We start from the raw sequence: 19975 nt of genomic DNA, 5'->3' as shown, positions 1-19975 counted from the left end.
GACACTTGGGCCAGAGCAGCTGAGGACATTCCGCAGGTGTGCATCTATTCTGAGATGACTCAGTCCTCTGTGTCATCTTCTTCTCTAGCACATTAACTTCTGGCCACCTCAGGTGTTTGCCACCTCATTATCACCGGCATGGTCTTTTCCGTCGAACTCAATGGCTCGGTTTTTGGACTGAAGACTCTGGAACTGGGAAGGGTAGGAGGATGTTGAGCTTGAGGAAGCCGAGGCTGCAGTGGAAGAGGCCATAGAGTGGGCTTGCACAGGCAGGCATGCACCAGATTCATGAGGAGGATGTCAAGTTACAGTGAATACTCTCTTGGTCTGGGACCTCCCTACATGAATGTGTGCGATCCTGTCCTACACAAAGACAAATAGAGTGAATGTGAGCAAGCATATGCAGTTCATAAAGAGCCTTGGCATGTGTGGGTGGTGAAGGGAGGCATGGGCAGGCTGAGAATGTGGTCTCCAGAGAAAATGAGCCCAGATAGAGAGTGAGGGTGTGTGTGGCAGTGAGCAGTGAGTGAGATGTCAGTAAATGTGCGAAGGACTTATGAGTGAGTTGAGAGGAATGAGGTGGTTACTTATCCTGGCGGCACAGATGGGGGGGGCGGGATTCGTCCCTAACCGGCAGGGCGGGCCGCACCGGCGCCGTGGAGTGGCGTGAACCAGTCCGGCACTGGACCGCCCGGAAGGGGCAGAATCCTCCGCACATTCAGGAGTTAGGCTGCCGCCGGCGGGGTTGGCGCCGCGCCAATCGGCGCCGAAGAGCGTCCGCTGGCCGGCGTGAGTTGCCGCATGCGCGGGAGCGCCAACGTGTGCTGGCGTGATCCCAGCGCATGCGCAGGGGGCTTCTTCTTCGCGCCGCCCATGGCGGACCGTTACACCGGCCGGCGCGGAGAGAAAGAGTGCCCCTAGGGCACAGGTCAGCTGAGGATCGGTAGGCCCCAATCGCAGGCCAGGCCACCGTGGGGCACCCCCTGGGGCCAGATCCCCCCCGCGTCCCCACGAGGCCGCCTGCAGAGCCTGGTCCCGCCGGTAAGGACCTTGTTTGATTAACGCCTGCGGGACTGACCAAAAACGGGCGGCCACTCGGCCCATCGCGGAGCGGAGGATCACCGGGGGGGGGGGGGGGGGGGGGGGGCGGGGGGCACTGCCAATGGCCCCCGATCGGCACAACGCGATTCCTGCCCCCGCCAAAAAACCGGCGCCGGACACGCCGCCCCCCGCCGGGCCGGAGAATCCCGCCCGGAATCACTCATCCTCTTTCTGCAATGGGTGCCTGACCTCTTCTAAGCAACACTGGCACAGATCATCCCTGCCATCACCTCCTGAGCGGACTGGTGAGCTTGGACCTTCTGCTGCCAGAGCAGGGTCGAGACATCATGGCGGGCCTTGACTGCTTTCAAAAGGTGCTCTAGTGAGGCATCACTCAATTTGGGGGCTTCCATCCTCTTGGCCTTCATGGCCATGTTTTCAGTGGAACAGTTCTGGGCCTCAGGCACTGAGAATGCTGCATGCGTTTTCAATATGGTGCCCAGAGTGAGGAAGCAGAGAGCCCACGGTGGGGCGGGCATCAAAGTCCGTCGATGGGACTGACGATTCAGAGGCCAGCCACCAGCAATTCGGGGTATTTCCTCTGCCTGCATATCTAATGAGGTGGGAAGTGGACGAGACAGCGCAAAAACCTGCCATTGCAGCTGCTGGGTGAAACATTTGATTTTCCTGCTCGCCACTGCACCCAGTGCACTGAAGGGAAAATCCCGCCAAAAGACTTCTTTTAATATCATCATGATGTCGGCACATGGTTATGCACAAAATATATAATTTTATAAGATAGGATTAGTATAAAGAGCACTGGTTTCAGCTTATCACCTGTATGTAAACAGAAGGGGCGGGATTCTCTGTCAGCTGACGCCGGAATCGGGAGACACGATTCCACGGCGAATTCAATGTCAGCTGAAAATCGAGGTTGGCGTTGGGTGCCCGACGAAATGCTATGCTCCAGTGCTTCGACAGCGGAGTGAATGCATTCTACGGCGCACGTATCATTGGCATATCATTAGCAGGCCTGTCCCGGTATTCTCTGGGATATGCAGGGGAAGGGGCTGCAATGCAGGCCGGGGCCACCATGTGTAGCCCGTTGAACCAGGTTAGGCATGGGGATACACACTATGCTTACATGTCTGCCTTTCACCCTCTGCTGAAAGAATGCAAATTAATAGGCAAAATTTGGTTGAACACACCGTGGTGTATGATAGATAGCAAATGTGACCAAAGACAGATCCCATATGTCAATAAACACCCCTTGTCTCAACTAATCCTTTGAAATTCTGTCTCCCTCATGAGGCCCTCCAAACCTTTCACTTTCAAAGATCAAGCCTCTTAAATTCATCAAAACCATTCAACTCATACTGCTTCAATGACTGCAGGCCTCCCAGCGTTTAAATCTTGTGTCCAGAGATTCCGTTCCCCTGGACTTCCGAATCTGCATACCAGACTCTACTTACTGACACAATTTCAGCTCTTTAATAGCTAAAAAACTACACTGGGCTGGCAGTGGCCCTGGATTTCACCAAGCCCCAAAGCTACAACTAGTAATAAATGGCTCAGCACTTCTTCTGAACCCTAGCCCTTTCCAGCATGAGCCAGTAACCTTCTTCCACCTTCTCAGCTCCTCAGGACATCTCCGAAGCCCTAACTGCTGAGAGCTATAAAATGGGTCCTGGACCTTCCCTAAGCCACAACTCTACAGAGCAAGGCAACAGCAAATCTTTTATTTGCTGCCTGGACCTGCTCACAGCAGCACCTTCAGCTCTGACCTGTTCCCCTGTTGCAGAACACTCACTCACCCAGCAAACACACAAATACATTGAAACTCAAGAACTGTTTTAAATGCTACCCATTTCCTTAACAACATAGCCTTCAAGACTCCCTGAATGTTTTTCAATTAATTGTAGCTTCAACTCCCAAAACAACACAACTCCTTGGGCTGCATTTCTTTTCAAGTAGTGTAGACATGTCGGGCGAAATTCTCCGTTATCGGCGGAAAGTCGGCCGATCGACGCAAAAAACGGCGCAAATCTCACTTGCGTCACGTCATAAAAATGGGATAGTCTCCGGCCCGAAATGGGCTAGCAGCGACGTAACGGGATCCGCGCTTGCGCAGTGGTTCACGCCGTGCAGCGTCATACGCGCTGCACGGCGTCACGGCTCATAAGGCCGCGCAGCTCCCCCCCACCCGACCGGAACACCCGACCAGAACACCCGACTGGATGGCTGGCCGTCGCTCAGCCCCGAGGTTCGAGTCACGCGATGTGGAGGCGCTCCTGGACGCGGTGGAGCAGAGGAGGGACGCCCTGTATCCCGGGCACGGCCGCAGAGTTGCCCCACGCCACAGCCGGCGTCTGTGGAGGGAAGTGGCAGAGGCCGTCACCGCTGTGGCCCTGACACCACGGACAGGCACCCAGTGCCACAAGAAGGTGAACGACCTCGTCAGAGCAGGTAGGGTGAGCCTCCCCCATATCCCCCTTCCCCATATCCCCCCCTCCCCCATATCCCCCCTCCACATATCCCCCCTCCTCCATATCCCCCCTCCCCCATATCCCCCCTCCTCCATATCCCCCCTCCCCATATCCCCCTCCCCCATATCCCCCTCCCCAATATCCCCCCTCCCCCATATCCCCCCTCCTCCATATCCCCCATATCCCCCTCCCCCATATCCCCCCTCCCCCATATCCCCCCTCCCCATATCCCCCCTCCCGTATCCCCCCTCCCCATATCCCCCCTCCCCCATATCCCCCCTCCCCCATATCCCCCCTCCCCCATATCCCCCCTCCCCCATATCCCCCATATCCCCCTCCCCATATCCTCCCTCCCCCATATCCCCCCTCCCCATATCCCCCATACCCCCATCCCCATATCCCCCCTCCCCATATCCCCCCCACTCCCCCATATCCCCCCTCCCCCATATCCCCCATATCCCCAAGTGAATCCAGCCCTAAACTTAACCTCTGCAATGCATGCGCAACCGATGGCGTGCATTCATATACCTGCCTAACACTGTTGCCTTTTACCCCTGCCACCACCACCCCCCCCCACAGGAGAAGCGCGCACACAACAATAGGGAGCATGTGAGGACTGGAGGAGGGCCCGCTGATGAGAGGCCACTGACCGTACACGAGGAAAGGGCCCTGGAACTGGCTGGCGGACCTGAGGACCGGGAGGTTGCTGATGCAGAGGTCGGGGGCCCACCAGCAAGTGAGCCACCGACAGCCCGTCCCCATATTCCCCCTCCCCTATATCCCCCTCCCCCAGGTCACCTGATCACTGCCTGATGTCTAACCATGCATGCTTCATTGTGCATCGCAGGACCAAACGTCCAGACACCCATCCCCGCAGAAGCACACCGCCCGCAGGATGACCCTCGGAGACCACAGGAGACGGAGAGACCCGCACCCTCCAGCATGCGACGCCCGCAGGATGCCCCTCGCACACCACGGGAGACGGAGAGACCCGGACCCTCCAGCATGCGACGCCCGCAGGATGCCCCTCGCACACCACGGGAGACGGAGAGACCCGGACCCTCCAGCATGCGATGCCCGCAGGATGCCCCTCGGAGACCACGGGAGACGGAGAGACCCGGACCCTCCAGCATGCGACGCCCGCAGGATGCCCCTCGGAGACCACGGGAGACGGAGAGACCCGGACCCTCCAGCATGCGACGCCCGCAGGATGCCCCTCGGAGACCACGGGAGACGGAGAGACCTGGAGCAACAGGGAGATGACACCCCCGTCACGTGCGGGAGCGACCACCCAGCGATGAGGGCGGCAGCCACAGGCCCCCGTCACATCCGAGCCAGGACACCACTACCCAGGACACCACTACCCAGGACACCACTACCCAGGACACCACTACCCAGGACACCACTACCCGGGACACCACTACCCAGGACACCCCTACCCGGGACACCACTACCCAGGACACCCCTACCCGGGACAGCACTACCCAGGACACCCCTACCCGGGACAGCACTACCCAGGACACCCCTACCCGGGAAGACGAAATACCGGACAGTGACTCAGAGTGGATGGGTGGAGACGAACCCCCACCCCAAAGTGCCATGGAGTCAGAGTGGGACGAAGAGCACGACACAACGCCACTGCTGTCACCAACACCCTCCACCATCGCAGAAACACTCACCACGGTTGGGTACTTTAGTGATGAGGCGTCTGGTACACTCACTGGTGCGCACAACACAGCCGTCCCGGTACAGCAGGTGGAGGTAGGAGCAGCAGAGGGACCGGGCGGTCGGAGGGCAGCCCAGGCCAAGCGAACATCTGCCGCCCAGATGGATCCCGGGTTCCTGCAGTTACCACACCCACACATAGATCCGATGCAACCACCGACCCGGAGACGAGCGAAGAGGGTGACGGGCGGCTTGCGGCGGTCGCAGGTGGAGGAATCCACCCGCGTCCAGGAGCTGGGAGTGGTCCCGGTCATGCGTGCCACCCAGGCTGACACCGCACGGGTGGCGTCCGCGGTGGAGGCAATGGTTGCGACGGTGTCAGACATGGGGAACGGTTTGCGAGGCCTGGGGCCTTCCGTGCAGGCGGCGTCTGTGGCCCAGGAAATGGCTGCCCTCTCACAGGAGGCCATGAGCCAGTGCCAGTGCCAGATGGCAGAGGTGCTCAACGCCATAGCCCAGTCTCTGCAGGCCATGGCCCAGTCTCTGCAGGCCATGGCTCAGTCTCAGCAGGCCATCGCTGAGGGCATCGGCGCTAGTGGCCATGTGCGAGCCGGCGTCGCACTGTCACAGACAGGGTTGGCCAACACCCTGGGCTCCATGGCTGCAAACCTGCAGACCCCTGTCGATACCAGCACGGGCCTCCAGGACTGGCAGCGCCAGATGTCGGGGGGGCGTCGGATGGCCAGTCCGTTCGCATCCCCCACCCATGTAGAGGCCTGGGGGCCATCGGGCACCCCGAGGGAGGAGGAGGTGGTGTGGTCCGTCCCGGCTCCCTCTGTAGGGGAGGTCCCGGTACACCGCGACACCTCGGACTCCCCCCCCTTCCGTCCCAGGGGCATCGGGTGGGCAACGGGCAGGACAGGCTGGCAGCTCGCCATCCCAGTCGCCCGGGCCGCAGCCTGGCCCATCTAGGCCAGGATGCCCCAGGAAACGGCCGCCAAAGGGATCCAGTGTCAGAGGGCAGGAATCACAGGAGTCCACCTCCAGTTCTGCTGTACCATCTGGGGAACCACGTAGACGTAGTCAAAGGGCCCGTAAGGCCAAACAATTAGACACTGAGTAAGTTGGCACGGGTGCAGGGCACAGATGAGTTTTAGGGGCTAGGGCACGTGCATTAACTCCTTTGGTTATTAAAGTCAATGTTACACCTACCGAAGCTGCCTTTGTGCTCTGTCCAAAGTGTGAAGGCGTGTCATGTACGTTGAGCGCAAGTGTGTGTGTGAGGGGTGGTCTTACCTCAGCCCCAGGTGAGTCTGCCCCCTTCCCCCTGGGCCGCCATCAACATCCCCCGGGCAGAGGACGGGACCGTGCGCTGCAGTGTCACAGCCGCATGCAGGGATGGTCCGGGTGGATGGTGGTACTGTGGCCATGGGTCAGACATAGTCCAACGATGTAGAGCCAGGAGCTCATCGCAGGGCGGGTTGTCATCATCCTCCATGGCCTGCGATAGACACGCGTCCACCCGCAACTGTGTGAGCCCGGCCCGTTGTGCCACCGGTGGATCGGCAATGGGGGGGGGGGGGGGGGTGGTGGTGTGCATGCGGGTGGGGTGTGTGGGGTTGGGGAGGGGGGTGAGGGTGCTGGATGGGTGGGGGGTGTGGGCGGTCGGCTGTTGCCATGGTGTGCGGTCTGTGGCCATACTACCCGATTCCCACGCCCATCTAGTCAGTGAAGCGGGCGGCTATCAGTCTGTCCCGTGCCCGCTGGGCCAGCCGGTAACGGTGGACAGCCACCCGCCTGTGTCTACCCCGTCTGCCCTGACCATTGCCCCCATCCCCCTCATCTGGGGAGGACTGGGCCTCTTCCTGCTGCTCCTCCACTCCGCCCTCCTCTGCCTGCGGCACATCGCCCCTCTGCTGGGCTATGTTGTGCAGGACGCAGCACACCACAATGATGCGGCCGACCCTATCTGACCGATACTGGAGGGCGCCCCCGGAGAGGTCCAGGCACCTGAAACGCATCTTCAGCACGCCAAAGCACCTCTCGATCACTCCCCTTGTCGCTACATGGGCATCATTGTAGCGGTTCTCCGCCTCATTGTGTGGCCTCCGTATAGGCGTCATCAGCCACGATCGCAATGGGTAGCCCCTGTCGCCCAGCAACCAGCCCTTCAGCCGGGGATGGCGTCCCTCGTACATGCCGGGGATGGATGACCGCGACAACATGAATGAGTCGTGTACACTGCCTGGGTGACGGGCGCAGACGTGCAGGATCATCATGCGGTGGTCGCAGACCACCTGTACGTTCATCGAATAGGTCCCCTTCCGATTAGTGAACACGGCCCTGTTATCTGCAGGTGGCCGCACGGCGACGTGCATCCCATCGATCGCGCCCCGGACCATGGGGAACCCGGCCACGGCAGAGAAGCCCACAGCCCGGGCATCTTGGCTGGCCCGGTCCACGGGGAAGCGGATGTAGCGGTGCGCCATGGCATAAAGGGCATCTGTCACTGCCCGGATGCACCGGTGCACCGATGTCTGCGATATGCCGGACAGGTCCACACTCGGTGACTGGAATGACCCCGTTGCATAAAAGTGCAGGGCCACCGTAACCTTGACGGACACGGGGAGAGGGTGTCCCCCGCCAGTGCCACGCGGTGACAGGTGTGCCAGCAGGTGGCAGATGTGTGCCACGGTTTCCCGGCTCATCCGGAGTCTCCTCCTGCATTCCCGGTCCGTGAGGTCCTGGTATGACTGCCGGGGCCGGTACACACGGGGCGCCCTCGGGTTGCCGTGGGGCCGCGACGTCCTCCTCCCCCTCCTCGTCCTGTCGGTCAGGTGTCCCTCCAGCCTGGGCGGCTGCCGCCTGCCCCTCTGCGGCAGCCTGCGCCGCCTCTCTGGCACGCTCCTCCTCCTCCTCCTCATCCAGGGCAACATAGACATGAGCGGCTGCCACCACGGCGGCCAACATCGCTGGATGGTCTGAAAACATGACGGCCTGGTGGGGGGGGAGGGGAACGACGACATGTCATCATTGCCCATATCCCCTCCTCCCCCCAGCCAGGTGGCATGGAGCGCATGGGTCCAACTGTTGGAGGTTGGCACCTGGCCAGGTGGACCAACTCATTTGCCCTCCCATCACCCTCCTCGGCACGGACCCCCTCCCCAACCTCCACCCCAGCACGGACCCCCCCCAACCCCCAACCTCCACCCCGACACGGACCCCCCCCCAACCCCCAACCTCCACCCCAGCACAGACCCCCTCCCCAACCTCCACCCCAGCACGGACCCCCCCCCAACCTCCACCCCAGCACGGACCCCCCCCAACCCCCAACCTCCACCCCGGCACGGACCCCCCCCAACCCCCAACCTCCACCCCAGCACGGACCCCCTCCCCAACCTCCACCCCAGCACGGACCCCCCCCAACCCCCAACCTCCACCCCAGCACGGACCCCCTCCCCAACCTCCACCCCAGCACGGACCCCCTCCCCAACCTCCACCCCGGCACGGACCCCCTCCCCAACCTCCACCCCGGCACGGACCCCCCCCAACCCCCAACCTCCACCCCGGCACGGACCCCCTCCCCAACCTCCACCCCAGCACGGACCCCCCCCCCAACCCCCAACCTCCACCCCAGCACGGACCCCCCCCCAACCCCCAACCTCCACCCCGGCACGGACCCCCCCCAACCCCCAACCCAGCACGGACCCCCTCCCCAACCTCCACCCCAGCACGGACCCCCCCCAACCCCCAACCCAGCACGGACCCCCCCCCAACCCCCAACCTCCACCCCGGCACGGACCCCCCAACCACCAACCTGGCACGGACCCCCTCCCGGCACTCCCCCGGAGCCCAGCCTACTCTAACCACCCGCCCCCCCCCCCCCCCCCCCCCCCCCGCCGCACACACACACACACAAGCCGAGACACACCTCTCCTCACGCAATCAGTCTGCGGCCACGCCATTTCCTGCCCAGAGCCAACCCCCAGGCCGTCACTCACCTCCTCGCTGGTCGGCGTGAGCCTGGAGCACCGGGTCACGCCGATGAAAAGCAGGTTTGATTCACGTCGACGTGAACGGTCATCACGTCGACGGGACTTCGGCCCATCCGGGAGGGAGAATATCGGCAGGCCGAAAATCGGCTGCCTTGCGCAGACCCGTGACATTCTCCGCGGCAGCGGCGCCATTAACGCCCCGCCGACTTTTCTCCCTTCGGAGACTTCGGCGGGGGCGGGATTCACGGCGGCCAACGGCCATTCTCCGACCCTCTGGGGGGTCGGAGAATGACGCCCGTCAGCTCCAATTCGAGTAAGTCTACCTTCTGTTCCATGGTCTTACGTTTTCCAGTTGTTAACCCCTTAAGCCAACATTGCCCCAACCTTTTAAATACAATCGTCCAAATCTGCTTTAATAGCTGTCAGCTAATTTTCTACAGTTAAACTTTAATCTTGCCAGAACTAAAATTTACCCTTAAAATATTGTTAGGAATCATGAACTAGGTATTTCAAAAAATCATACTTAATAGTGCTTTAAACCTATCTAAATAACAATACAATCATGCCAAAATTAATATAACTACATGTTTGTGCATAATTAGCTAATTAATTCGTCCTTCCTTCAATACATTTGCAATCATTCTATATTATCTTATATTACCAGTACAATCAATGGATAAATTATTCACACTTTTCTGGCCATTGTAGAGGTGGTAGTTATAACTCATGTTTGTTTTAAAGTAGCAAACTGAGGAATGCTATACAAACCCATTAAAAATTTGCTCATTAATTTCAGTAACTAATTTCCTGGATCATATGTCCACATCTTTTTAATTAAAATTTAGAGTACCCAATTATTTTTTTTCCAATTAAGGAGCAATTTAGCATGGCCAATCCATCTATCCTGCACATCTTTGGGTTGTGGAGGTGAGACCCATGCAAACACGGGGAGAATGTGCAAACTCCACACGGACAGTGACCCAGGGCCGGGATCATAAGACATAGGAGCAGAATTCGGCCACTCGGCCCATTGAATCCGCTCCACCATTCACTCATGATTGATATTTTTCTCAACCCCATATGCCTTCTCCCCATAGCCCCTGATCCCCTTATTGATCTATCTCTGTTTTAAAGACGCTCAGTGATTTGGCTTTCACAGCCTTCTGCGGCAAAGAGTTCCACAGATTCACCACCCTCTGGCTGAAGAAATTCCTCCTCATCTCTGTTTTGAAGGATCGTCTCTTTAATCTGAGATTGTGTCCTCTGCTTCTAGTTTTTCCTACAAGTGGAAACATTCTCTCCACGTCCACTCTATCCATGCCATGCAGTATCCTGTAAGTTTCAATAAGATCCCCTCTCATCCTTCTAAACTCCAACGAGTACAGACTCAGAATCCTCAACCGTTCCTCATACGGCAAGCTCTTCATTCCAGGGATCATTCTTGTGAACCTCCTCTGGACCCTTTCCAAGGCCAGCACATCCTTCCTTAGATACGGGGCCCAAAACTGCTCACAATACTCAAAATGGGGTCTGACCAAAGCCTTATATAGCCTCAGAAGTACATCTCTGGTCTTGTATTCTAGCCCTCTCAACATGAATGCTAACATTGCATTTGCCTTCCTAACTGCCGACTGAACTTGCACATTAACCTTAAGAGAATCGTGAACAAGGACTCCCAAGTCCCTTTGTGTTTCTGATTTCCGAAGCATCTTCCCATTTTGAAAATAGTCTATGCCTCCATTTCTCCCTCCAAAGTGCATAACCTCACACTTTTCCACATTGTATTCCATTTGCCACTTCTTTGCCCACTCTGCTACCCTGTCCAAGTCCTTCTGAAGCCCGCCTGCTTCCTCAATATTACCTGCCCCTCTACAGATTTTTGTATCATCTGCAAACTTAGCAACCGTGCCTTCAGGTCCTTCCTCCAGATCATTAATGTATATTGTGAAAAGTTGTGGTCCCAGGACCAACCCCTGAGGTACACCACTAGTCACCGGCTGCCATCCTGAAAAAGACCCCTTTATCCCCGCTCTCTGTCTTCTGCCAGTCAGCCAATCCTCTATCCATGCCAGGATCTTACCCTGAACACATGGGCTCTTAACTTATTTAACAGTCTCCTGTGCGGCACCTTGTAAAAAGCCTTCTGGAAATCTAAATAAATCACGTCCACTGGTTCTCCTTTGTCTAACTTCCTTGTTACTTCCTCAAAGAACTCTAATAGATTTGTCAGACATGGTCTCTCCTTGATGAAGTCGTGCTGACTCAGTCCTATTTTACCATGCACTTCCAAGTACTCCGCGATCTCATCTTTAATAATGGACTCTCATCTCTTACCAATGACCGAAGTCAGGCTAACCAGCCTATAATTTCCCGTTTTCTGCCTCCCTCCCTTCTTAATCCTGGGACCTCAGCGCCGTGAGACAGCAATGCTAATCACTGCACCACCGTGCTGCCCTACGTGTCCACATCTTACTTTTGATCAGGTATTGTGGAATTATTGAAAGTAAATTACTTGTGAGTGTTTTGTGTATCAAGTAAAATAGTGCACTTTAAGTTTCTAAAATAATTACCTCATCTAACACATGGAGATCTTTGCTCATTTTCTCTGCAAAAGCTTCTGAATTGGAAATAGATTGATCAAACTGTTCCATTAATTTCTCAATATCAAATGCCTCTTTTGATGTTAGTTCTTGGTAAACACCGACCTCTTCTTCTTCAATTGGTCCCCTTGCTCGCTGTTCCATTGGAGGACGCAAGCTCTCTGGAATGCAATAAAATTGTGTATCTTCCCATTGTGTTATGGTGGCAAGTATCATCATTCAAACCAATGTTTCCTCAAATTTACCTATGCTGTTCACAGCCTATTTGTTGCACTGGCAATCCTGTTATGATTTCTTGTCCCAGAAAATATACTTTCTTCATAAAATGTATAAAATGCATATATGACAGTTCAAAGTGACTACATAAAGTGTAACCTAGATATTCTTTAAATATATTCTGAGACGCCTCAACACCTACAATTATAGGTAATATTTATAATATTCAGATGGCAATACAACCCAAGGGGTTTTACACAGTTTCCAATCTCTGTGTGCTGCAGCAGGGAGGGCCTTAGACAGTGACCTTTCCCTTTGCACCGTTGCAGAAGCTTCCCCAAGCTTTGGTGTTTCCCTCAGCATGTAGTCCTGGGCTTTGAAATGTTCCAGTCTACAACACTCGGATATAGACTGTTCTTTACACTGGATGACCATTAAGAAACATATGAGCATAAGAGGGGTGCCAATCCCAAGTAGTTAGGCCAATGTCTCCCTGTACATGGACAACATTGCTATCTTCTGCTGGATTTGCTGCCGTTTCTCACACTAATGAGTAGTTGGGACCAGTTTGAACTGGCCTTGGAAACCAAAGTAACTTAGGACAAGAGCATGGCCGAAACTTTTGGGAACTGCACCATCCAATTCCTTCATCAAGTCAGACTACTTGAAGGTGCTAGGGATATGATTCAGAGGGGCCAGGACATGCGATAACTGAAAATAGCAGGTAAAATAAAACATGGGCATGTGGGAGCAACGTTCTCCCCATTGTGGATAAGAGCCTGCTCATCAGATGTGATGTGGAGATGCCGGTGTTGGACTGGGATGGGCACAGTAGGATGTCTTACAACACCAGGTTAAAGTCCAACAAGTTTATTTGGAATCACTAGCTTTTGGAGAGCAGCTCCTTCATCAGGTGAGTGAAGAGGTAGGTTACAAACACAGCATATAAAGACAAAGCCAATGATGCAAGATGATACTTTGAATGCGAGTCTTTGCAGGTAATTAATTTTTTACAGGTCCAGGTGGTGCGACTGGAGAGATGGATAATCACAAGTTAAAGAGGTGTGAATTGTCTCAAGCCAGGACAGTTGGTAGGATTTTGCAAGCCCAGGCCAGATGGTGGGGGGTTAAATGTAGTTAAAGTGAGACATGAATCCAAGGTCCCGGTTGAGGCCATAGGCACGCGTGTGGAACTCGGCTATCAGTTTCTGCTCGGCGATTCTGCGTTGTCGTGCGTCCTGAAGGCCCCCTTGGAGAACGCTTACCCGAAGATCAGAAGCTAAATGCCCTTGACTCCTGAAGTGTACCCCAACTGGAAGGGAACATTCCTGCCTGGTGATTGGCACGCGATGTTCGTTGTCGCAGTGTCTGTATGATCTCACCAATGTACCACGCATCGGGACATACCTTCCTGTGCAGTGTATTAGGTAGACAACGTTGGCCGAGTCGCACAAGTATGTACCGTGTACCTAGTGGGTGGTGTTCTCACGTGTAATGGTGGTATCCATGTCATACAATATCCGACCACTCTCCCTCTGTTCCCAGCACATCCCTGTTTTCTTTCTGATAATCATACTTTGGAAAATTTGGAAGCCAGTCAGTCATTTGGCTGCTTTTATTGTCCATGATGTGGAGATGCCAGCGTTGGACTGGGGTGAGCACAGTAAGAAGTCTTACAACACCCTATTAAAGTCCAACAGGTTTGTTTCGAATCACTAGCTTTTGGAGCACATCACCTGAGGAAGGAGCTGTGCTCTGAAAGCTAGTGATTCGAAACAAACCTGTTGGACTTTAACCTGCTGTTGTAAGACTTCTTACTTTATTGTCCCTATTAGTGCTGGAGCCCCACAAAATTTTAAACATGACATGTAAAATGTATTTTACATTTTTGTACGAGTTTAAAAAACAACCATACATGTGTGGATTTTACCTTCCAAAATATGAGAACTGACGTTTAGAAACTTAATTCTGTTGTGCAGATAACGACGATTGAGCTTGAAGAGGCAGGACATAAAGTTATTTTTCTCTCCAGAATTACTGGCAATCCACTTGTATACCTTATCAAACTGCAAATCAAATTCAGGATTATCCTATAAGAAAAGAAAGTGCAACATCAACTCTCAGGTACATGAAACATTAAACTATTCAAAATATTCAATTACCAGAGAATCCTTACAGTGCACAAGAAGACTAGTCGGCCCTTCACGTCTGCACTAACCCCCTGAAAGAGCACCCAACCTCTGCCCACGTCCCCGCAAACCTGTAACCCCACCTAACCTTTGGACACTAAAGGGTAATTTAGCATGGCCAATCCACCTAACCTGCACATTTTTGGACTGTGTTAGGAAACCAGAGCACCCAGAGGAAACCCACGCAGACATAGGATGAATGTGCAAACTCCACATAGGCAGTTACCCAAGGTCAGAATCAAACCCAGGTTCCTGGTGCATATAGACAATTTTGAATCTCAATCTAAATGCATCCCAAAAGTATTTTCTTAGCATTTCATATATTCCAGGCCACAATCAGATCAGCTAGGATCTTATCAAATGGCTTGTGGGATCCAATGGCCTACCCTGCTCCCAATTTGTATGATTGTATTTACAGTCATAGAATTTACAGTGCAGAAGGAGTCCATTCGGCCCATCAAGTCTGTACCGGCTCTTGGAAAGAGCACCCTACCCAAGCCCACACCTCCAACCCATCCCCGCAACCCTACCCAACATTTATTGGACACTAAGGGACAATTTAGCATGGCCAATCCACCTAACCTGCACATCTTTGGACTGTGGGAGGAAACCGGAGCTCCCGTAGGAAATGCACGCAGACACGGGGAGAACGTGCAGACTCCGCACAGACAGTGACCCAAGCCGGGAATCAAATCTGGGACCCTGGAACTGTGAGAAGCAACAGAGCTAACTACTGTGCTACCGTACCGCCCAATCAACACTTTTCAAAAGTCAGGTGTTACATCACAATTGGCACATCCGTAACAGTATATTAAACTAAAATAAAGACACTTGCAAAGGTACAAAGACAGTTAGCGAAAGTGGCTTTTGTAAAATAGATTAAAAGTAAACAGCAGATAACCTGTGTCCTTGTGCAAGTAGGTGCAGCGGGTAATTAAGAAGGCAAATGAAATTTTGTCCTTCATTGTTAGAGGGATAGGTTAAAAGAATAATAGAAAGTAAGAAAACGGAGTACGAGTTCTAAGAGTGGGCTTGAGAACGACTGTTGCATCAGAAGATGATTATGTGCCAGAGTGAGTCTCTGACCACACAAGAGATCTTACAGTAGTAATCCCGAAAGAGATCGAAGTGAAAGTAGAGGCCACAGCTTGAATAGATTACATGATAAAACGAGAGCTACAGAAATCTCAAGATCAGCCTAGGAGCAGAAGTCCTCATGACCGTGACATCTTGGTGGCTGCCAACAATCTAGAAGATAAATTAATAAGAGAAGCAGAACAAAAGGAATAAGATAGATGTAAAGAACTTAGAGGTTATTCTTAAGTACTAAATAGAGGACTGCCAGCCTTATTGCAAAGAGGAATTGTATGGAAAATGCCCATGCAGTGGGGTCTTATAAGTGAGATGAGTAGCTCGGGGTTTTGATAAATGATGTTAGACTGGACCTCTACACTTTTCTTTAGTTACATATTTATGGAAATATAGATCAATTGCGAGGTGAAAATTCTTAGAGCGAAGTGTTTCTGAAATTGCCTAAATAGGTAAGTGATACAGAAAGGAAACTATAAAATTAGAAAAATGCATTTATGGCTTGAATGCCTCGAGGGTGTGATACTTTTTAGTGACATCTGTTTTCCATTAACAGACCCAGGCAGTGGGGGTCATCCATCCCAAATTGCTGCACCTCCGCTGCGGCTATGTTTGCAGCCGGGCAGCCTTGAAGAGGGAGCATCTACCAAAACGCTTCAGGCCTTCCACGACCGGTGGACACTGTGGGGGGCTGGGATACATTATTACACCCGGGAATTATACTTTGATTTAGTTAGTTAAGTTTCCTTTGAAGTTTTGTTTTAGTTACATTGCCCCAACATGGGTTGTCAGCCCGTGTCATTTGTGCTTAATTTATTGACCATTTGTTTAATTTAAAAAGTACAAATTTGCCATAAAGCTATTTCTAGTCCAATCATTGGCTCCTTAGGCTGTGCTTTTGGCTTGAGAGTGGGCATTCTCCTTACATATTCCATGTCTACCCTCAAGTGGAGGTTCAGCTCCTGCTATACTCCCTTGTGGCTCTTCAACTGAATGAGGCATCTCACTCACAATTGGCTCAAATGCCTGGGAACTACAGTTGTCCCTTTTTGACTTTAGTAAGATGTTTCTACCAGCCATACTTCAGGCAATTTCTTAACCCTCACCTTTCCCATTCCCTCAGGCTTTTCAATGACATGGACATCTCCCTCTTTTTCTGCACTGGGACCTCTCTGGTCCCTATTTGATTCTGGGATATTCAGATGGTCTATTATAAATTTCAGTGGCCATTCCTGGACGTCTTTTAACGCGACAAGATTGACTTTGGCCTTATTAAACTCAAGCAGCATTTGCTCGATTGTTGTGGGTTCTACTTCATGCTTTAGAGTCTCAGAACACCGTCCAGTTCTCTACATTCAGAGTTCTGTTGGCTAATGTTGGTGTCTTTTCTTTTGCAAGCTAAGACTTTGCTGCCAGCCAAATCGCTTCTGAGGAGGAAATCAATTCCTGCTATTGGATAGTTCAGAGACAATTCCTACTATTACAGTCCAAGCTGATCTGACTACTGAACAGTCAGGACCCAGAACGGAATGGAACCTAGCTCAACAGACCCTGGGCAGGATTCTCGTTCAGTCAATGTCAAAATCGGGAATAGCAATTGGACGGAGAATCGGTTCTGACGCCGAAATCGCGGCGGGCGCCGATTTAACGACAAATCGCAATTCTCCGCCATCTCGACAGTGGAGTCATTGTGTTCCAGAACGCAGGTATAATAACCACCATTTGCATATCATTAGCGGGCCCGATCCTGTATTCTTCTGGGCCTCCGCGATTCTCCACCTCTGATGGGCCAAATTCTCAACGGCGAGGTTCACTTGTGCTTTAAAAAATCCTGAATCCGGCGCCGTGGCTGATGAGGAGAGAGGAGGTAGGACATGGCAAGGCGCGACCGTGGCTTGCCGGGCTGGACACTGGCCGGTTGGTTCAGAGGGGGGGGTGGTGGGTGGCCTCTGCCAGGATCTGGGAGGGGCGAGTGTGACGGGGGAACGGGCCGTGTGTCTGGGGTGACCACCCACGGGACTGGGATGGTGCCCAAGCACGGACTGCCATTACCATGGCCTGCTTGGCAGCTATCTTGCTGCGCACCCCACTGACTACCCACTTTGGAACCTCGGAACGGAGTAGGTAGAGGTTGAAGATATCTGCAAATACATCCGCAGTTGGTCCACACAGGATCTGAGTGCACGACCAGGGACTCCATCAGGACCCATTGCTTTCCAAGGGTTCACTTTCAAGAAGGCCGATTTTACTTCGGAAACTGTGATGGTAGATGTGGGTGTGTCCGAGGCTGCAGGAGCAGTTGACATTGGTTTGTTGGTTTTCTGCTCTATACGAGCATAGAATGCATTGAGTTCATCGGGGAGGGGTGCGCTGCTGCTGGAGATTCTACTCGGCTTTCTTTGTAGCCCGTTATGTTGTTTAAAGCCTTGACACAACCAATGAGAGTCCATGTCGTTCGTCCGTGACTGCAGCTTCATTTGGTATTGTCCCTTGGCATCCCTGATGGCTTTGTGGAGGTCGTACCTGGATTTCTTGTATACGTCAGGGTCGCTTGCCTTGAACGCCTCAGATCTGACCTTCAGTAGAGAGTAAATCTTCCGATTAAACCATGGTTTCCCTTTGGGGAATGGAAGTACCACCTTCTTTGGCATGCAATCTTCTACACACTTGCTGATGAAGTCTGTGATATTGGTAGCAGACTCACTTAGGTTGGCTGCTGAGTCCTTGAATATCGACCAGTCCACTGATTCCAAGCAGTCGGCTAGTTCTTCTGTTGCCTCGCACAACCTTTTTAACCAGATTCTCCTGCTTAAGTTTCTGCTTGTATGCCAGGAGAAGGAGCATCGTCTTATGGTCCGATTTTCCGAAGTGAAGTTGGGGGATGGACCGGTAGGCGTCCTTGATGTTTGTGTAGCAGTGTTCATGGATGTTGGCCTCCATGGTGGGACAGGAGATGTGTTGATGGAATTTTGGGAGCACGCTCTTGGGGTTGGCCTGGTTGAAGTCCCCAGCCTCGATGAACAAGGCCTCCGGGTATTCTGTTTCATTGTTATTTATAGCAGGGTACATTCATCAAGCGCCTTCTTCACTTCCGCCTGGGGTGGAATGTAGACTGCCGTAATGATGGCAGAAGTGAACTCCTGTGAAAGGTCGTATGGGCGACACTTCAGTCAGTGAAGTGCCGCCCATACTACCTTTCACAGGAGTTCACGACCGAGCAGCAGGAGGAATGAATGAGGAGGCAAACCCTTCCACCTTTTGTTTTGCCCGATGAAGCCGTGTGGTCATCCGGTGAATTGAGAAGCCGTCAGGTTGTATGACACAGTCCGGTGAGGCAGGGGTAAGCCATGTCTCTGTGAAACAGAGTACAAAGTAGTCTTTTTCTTCCTTCTGCAGTCTACAAAATTATGAGTTGCATGGACAGAGTGGATAGTCAGAACCTTTTTCCCAGGGTTAAAGAGTCAATTACTAGGTTTAAGGTGCGAGGGGCATTGTTTAGAGGCGATGTGCGAGGAAAGTTTTTTTACACAGAGGGTACTGGGTGCCTGGAACTTGCTGCCGGAGGAGGTGGTGTCCAGGTGTTGCTGCACGCTGGCACAGACTGCTTTATTATCTGAGGAATTGCAAATGGAACTGGAGCACAGGACTTTAGCCCTAACAGACGGGTCCTATAGCCTTTTCTGTAGTTATTGTGCCAAATCTTTTTTAATATAATGTGGAATGAATTGAATTGACTGAAGAAAGGAATCTATGATAGTGGGTTCCTCAGAGGTCCATTAGCCACTTTCCACTTCTGACAGAAAATGGTTGTGAAATATTCGGCCTTGTCTTTGGCACGGAGGGGCTGAGCTCCTTATCACTGAGGTGGGGATCTTTGTGGTGCCTCCTCCTCTGGTTAGTTGTTTAATACACAACTGGATTTAGTAGGGCTACAGGTTTAAAAAAAAAAAAATTTAGAGTACCTAATCCATTTTTTACAATTAAGGGGCAATTTAGCATGGCCAATTCACCTAGCCTGCACATCTTTTGGGTTGTGGGGGCGAGACCCACGCAAACATGGGGAGAATGTGAAAACTCCACACGGACCCAGAGCCGGGATCGAACCTGGAACCTCGGCGGCGTGAGGCAGCAGGGCTAACCCACTGCGCCACCGTGCTGCCCCTGGTTTTTGACCCGTTCTGTTGGTTGTGGGTTTACTTAGCCCCTTACAGCATGCTATTTCCACTGATAAGCATGCATGTAGCTTTATTCATTTGTTGGCTCATTTTCAGTTCAGTCTGATGCTGCTCCTGACATGCTGGTTTATTTTCCTCATATGAACAGAGTTGATCCCGTGGGTTGTTTCTTTTGATGCCCCACAGTGATGCCCAGTTTTGAACTGCTAGATCTGTTCTGAAGATATTTTATCTAGCACAGTACTCGTGCCACAGAATATAATAGAGGGTATCCTCAGAATGAACTCAGCACTGTGTCTTCACAGGAATAATTTAGTAAATATTCCTACCAGTACTGTCGGGGACAAGTGTATCTACAAAGGGTAGATTGGTGAGGACAAGGTCAAGTAGGACTTACCCTCATATGGATTCTCTCTGTTTTTCCTAAGCTCAATCTGATAGCTAAGTGCTTCAGGCACTCAGTCAGCTCAGTCATGGTGATACGACAGAGCCGCGTTTGGTGATGGATATTTTCATTTT

At 52.8% G+C, this 19975-nt stretch overlaps 1 protein-coding gene across 1 annotated transcript in view; it reads right to left on the bottom strand.

Annotated features, from left to right (window-relative positions):
• LOC140421042 (exocyst complex component 1-like) overlaps positions 1-19975 on the bottom strand; it is a 143399-nt gene that overhangs the window by 79853 nt on the left and 43571 nt on the right. Inside the window, exons 3-4 of the mRNA XM_072505352.1 lie at positions 13934-14093; positions 11758-11948 (exon numbers count right to left, since the gene is read on the bottom strand). Of these exons, the coding sequence (XP_072361453.1) occupies positions 11758-11948; positions 13934-14093 (351 nt within the window). The remainder of the gene's footprint in view (positions 1-11757; positions 11949-13933; positions 14094-19975) is intronic.

This window comes from Scyliorhinus torazame, chromosome 5 (genome assembly GCF_047496885.1).
Source record: "Scyliorhinus torazame isolate Kashiwa2021f chromosome 5, sScyTor2.1, whole genome shotgun sequence".
In the NCBI taxonomy this organism is placed as follows: Eukaryota; Metazoa; Chordata; class Chondrichthyes; order Carcharhiniformes; family Scyliorhinidae; genus Scyliorhinus; species Scyliorhinus torazame.
Note: the sequence above shows the minus strand (reverse complement) of the source record. Positions and strands in the feature narration are given on the sequence as shown.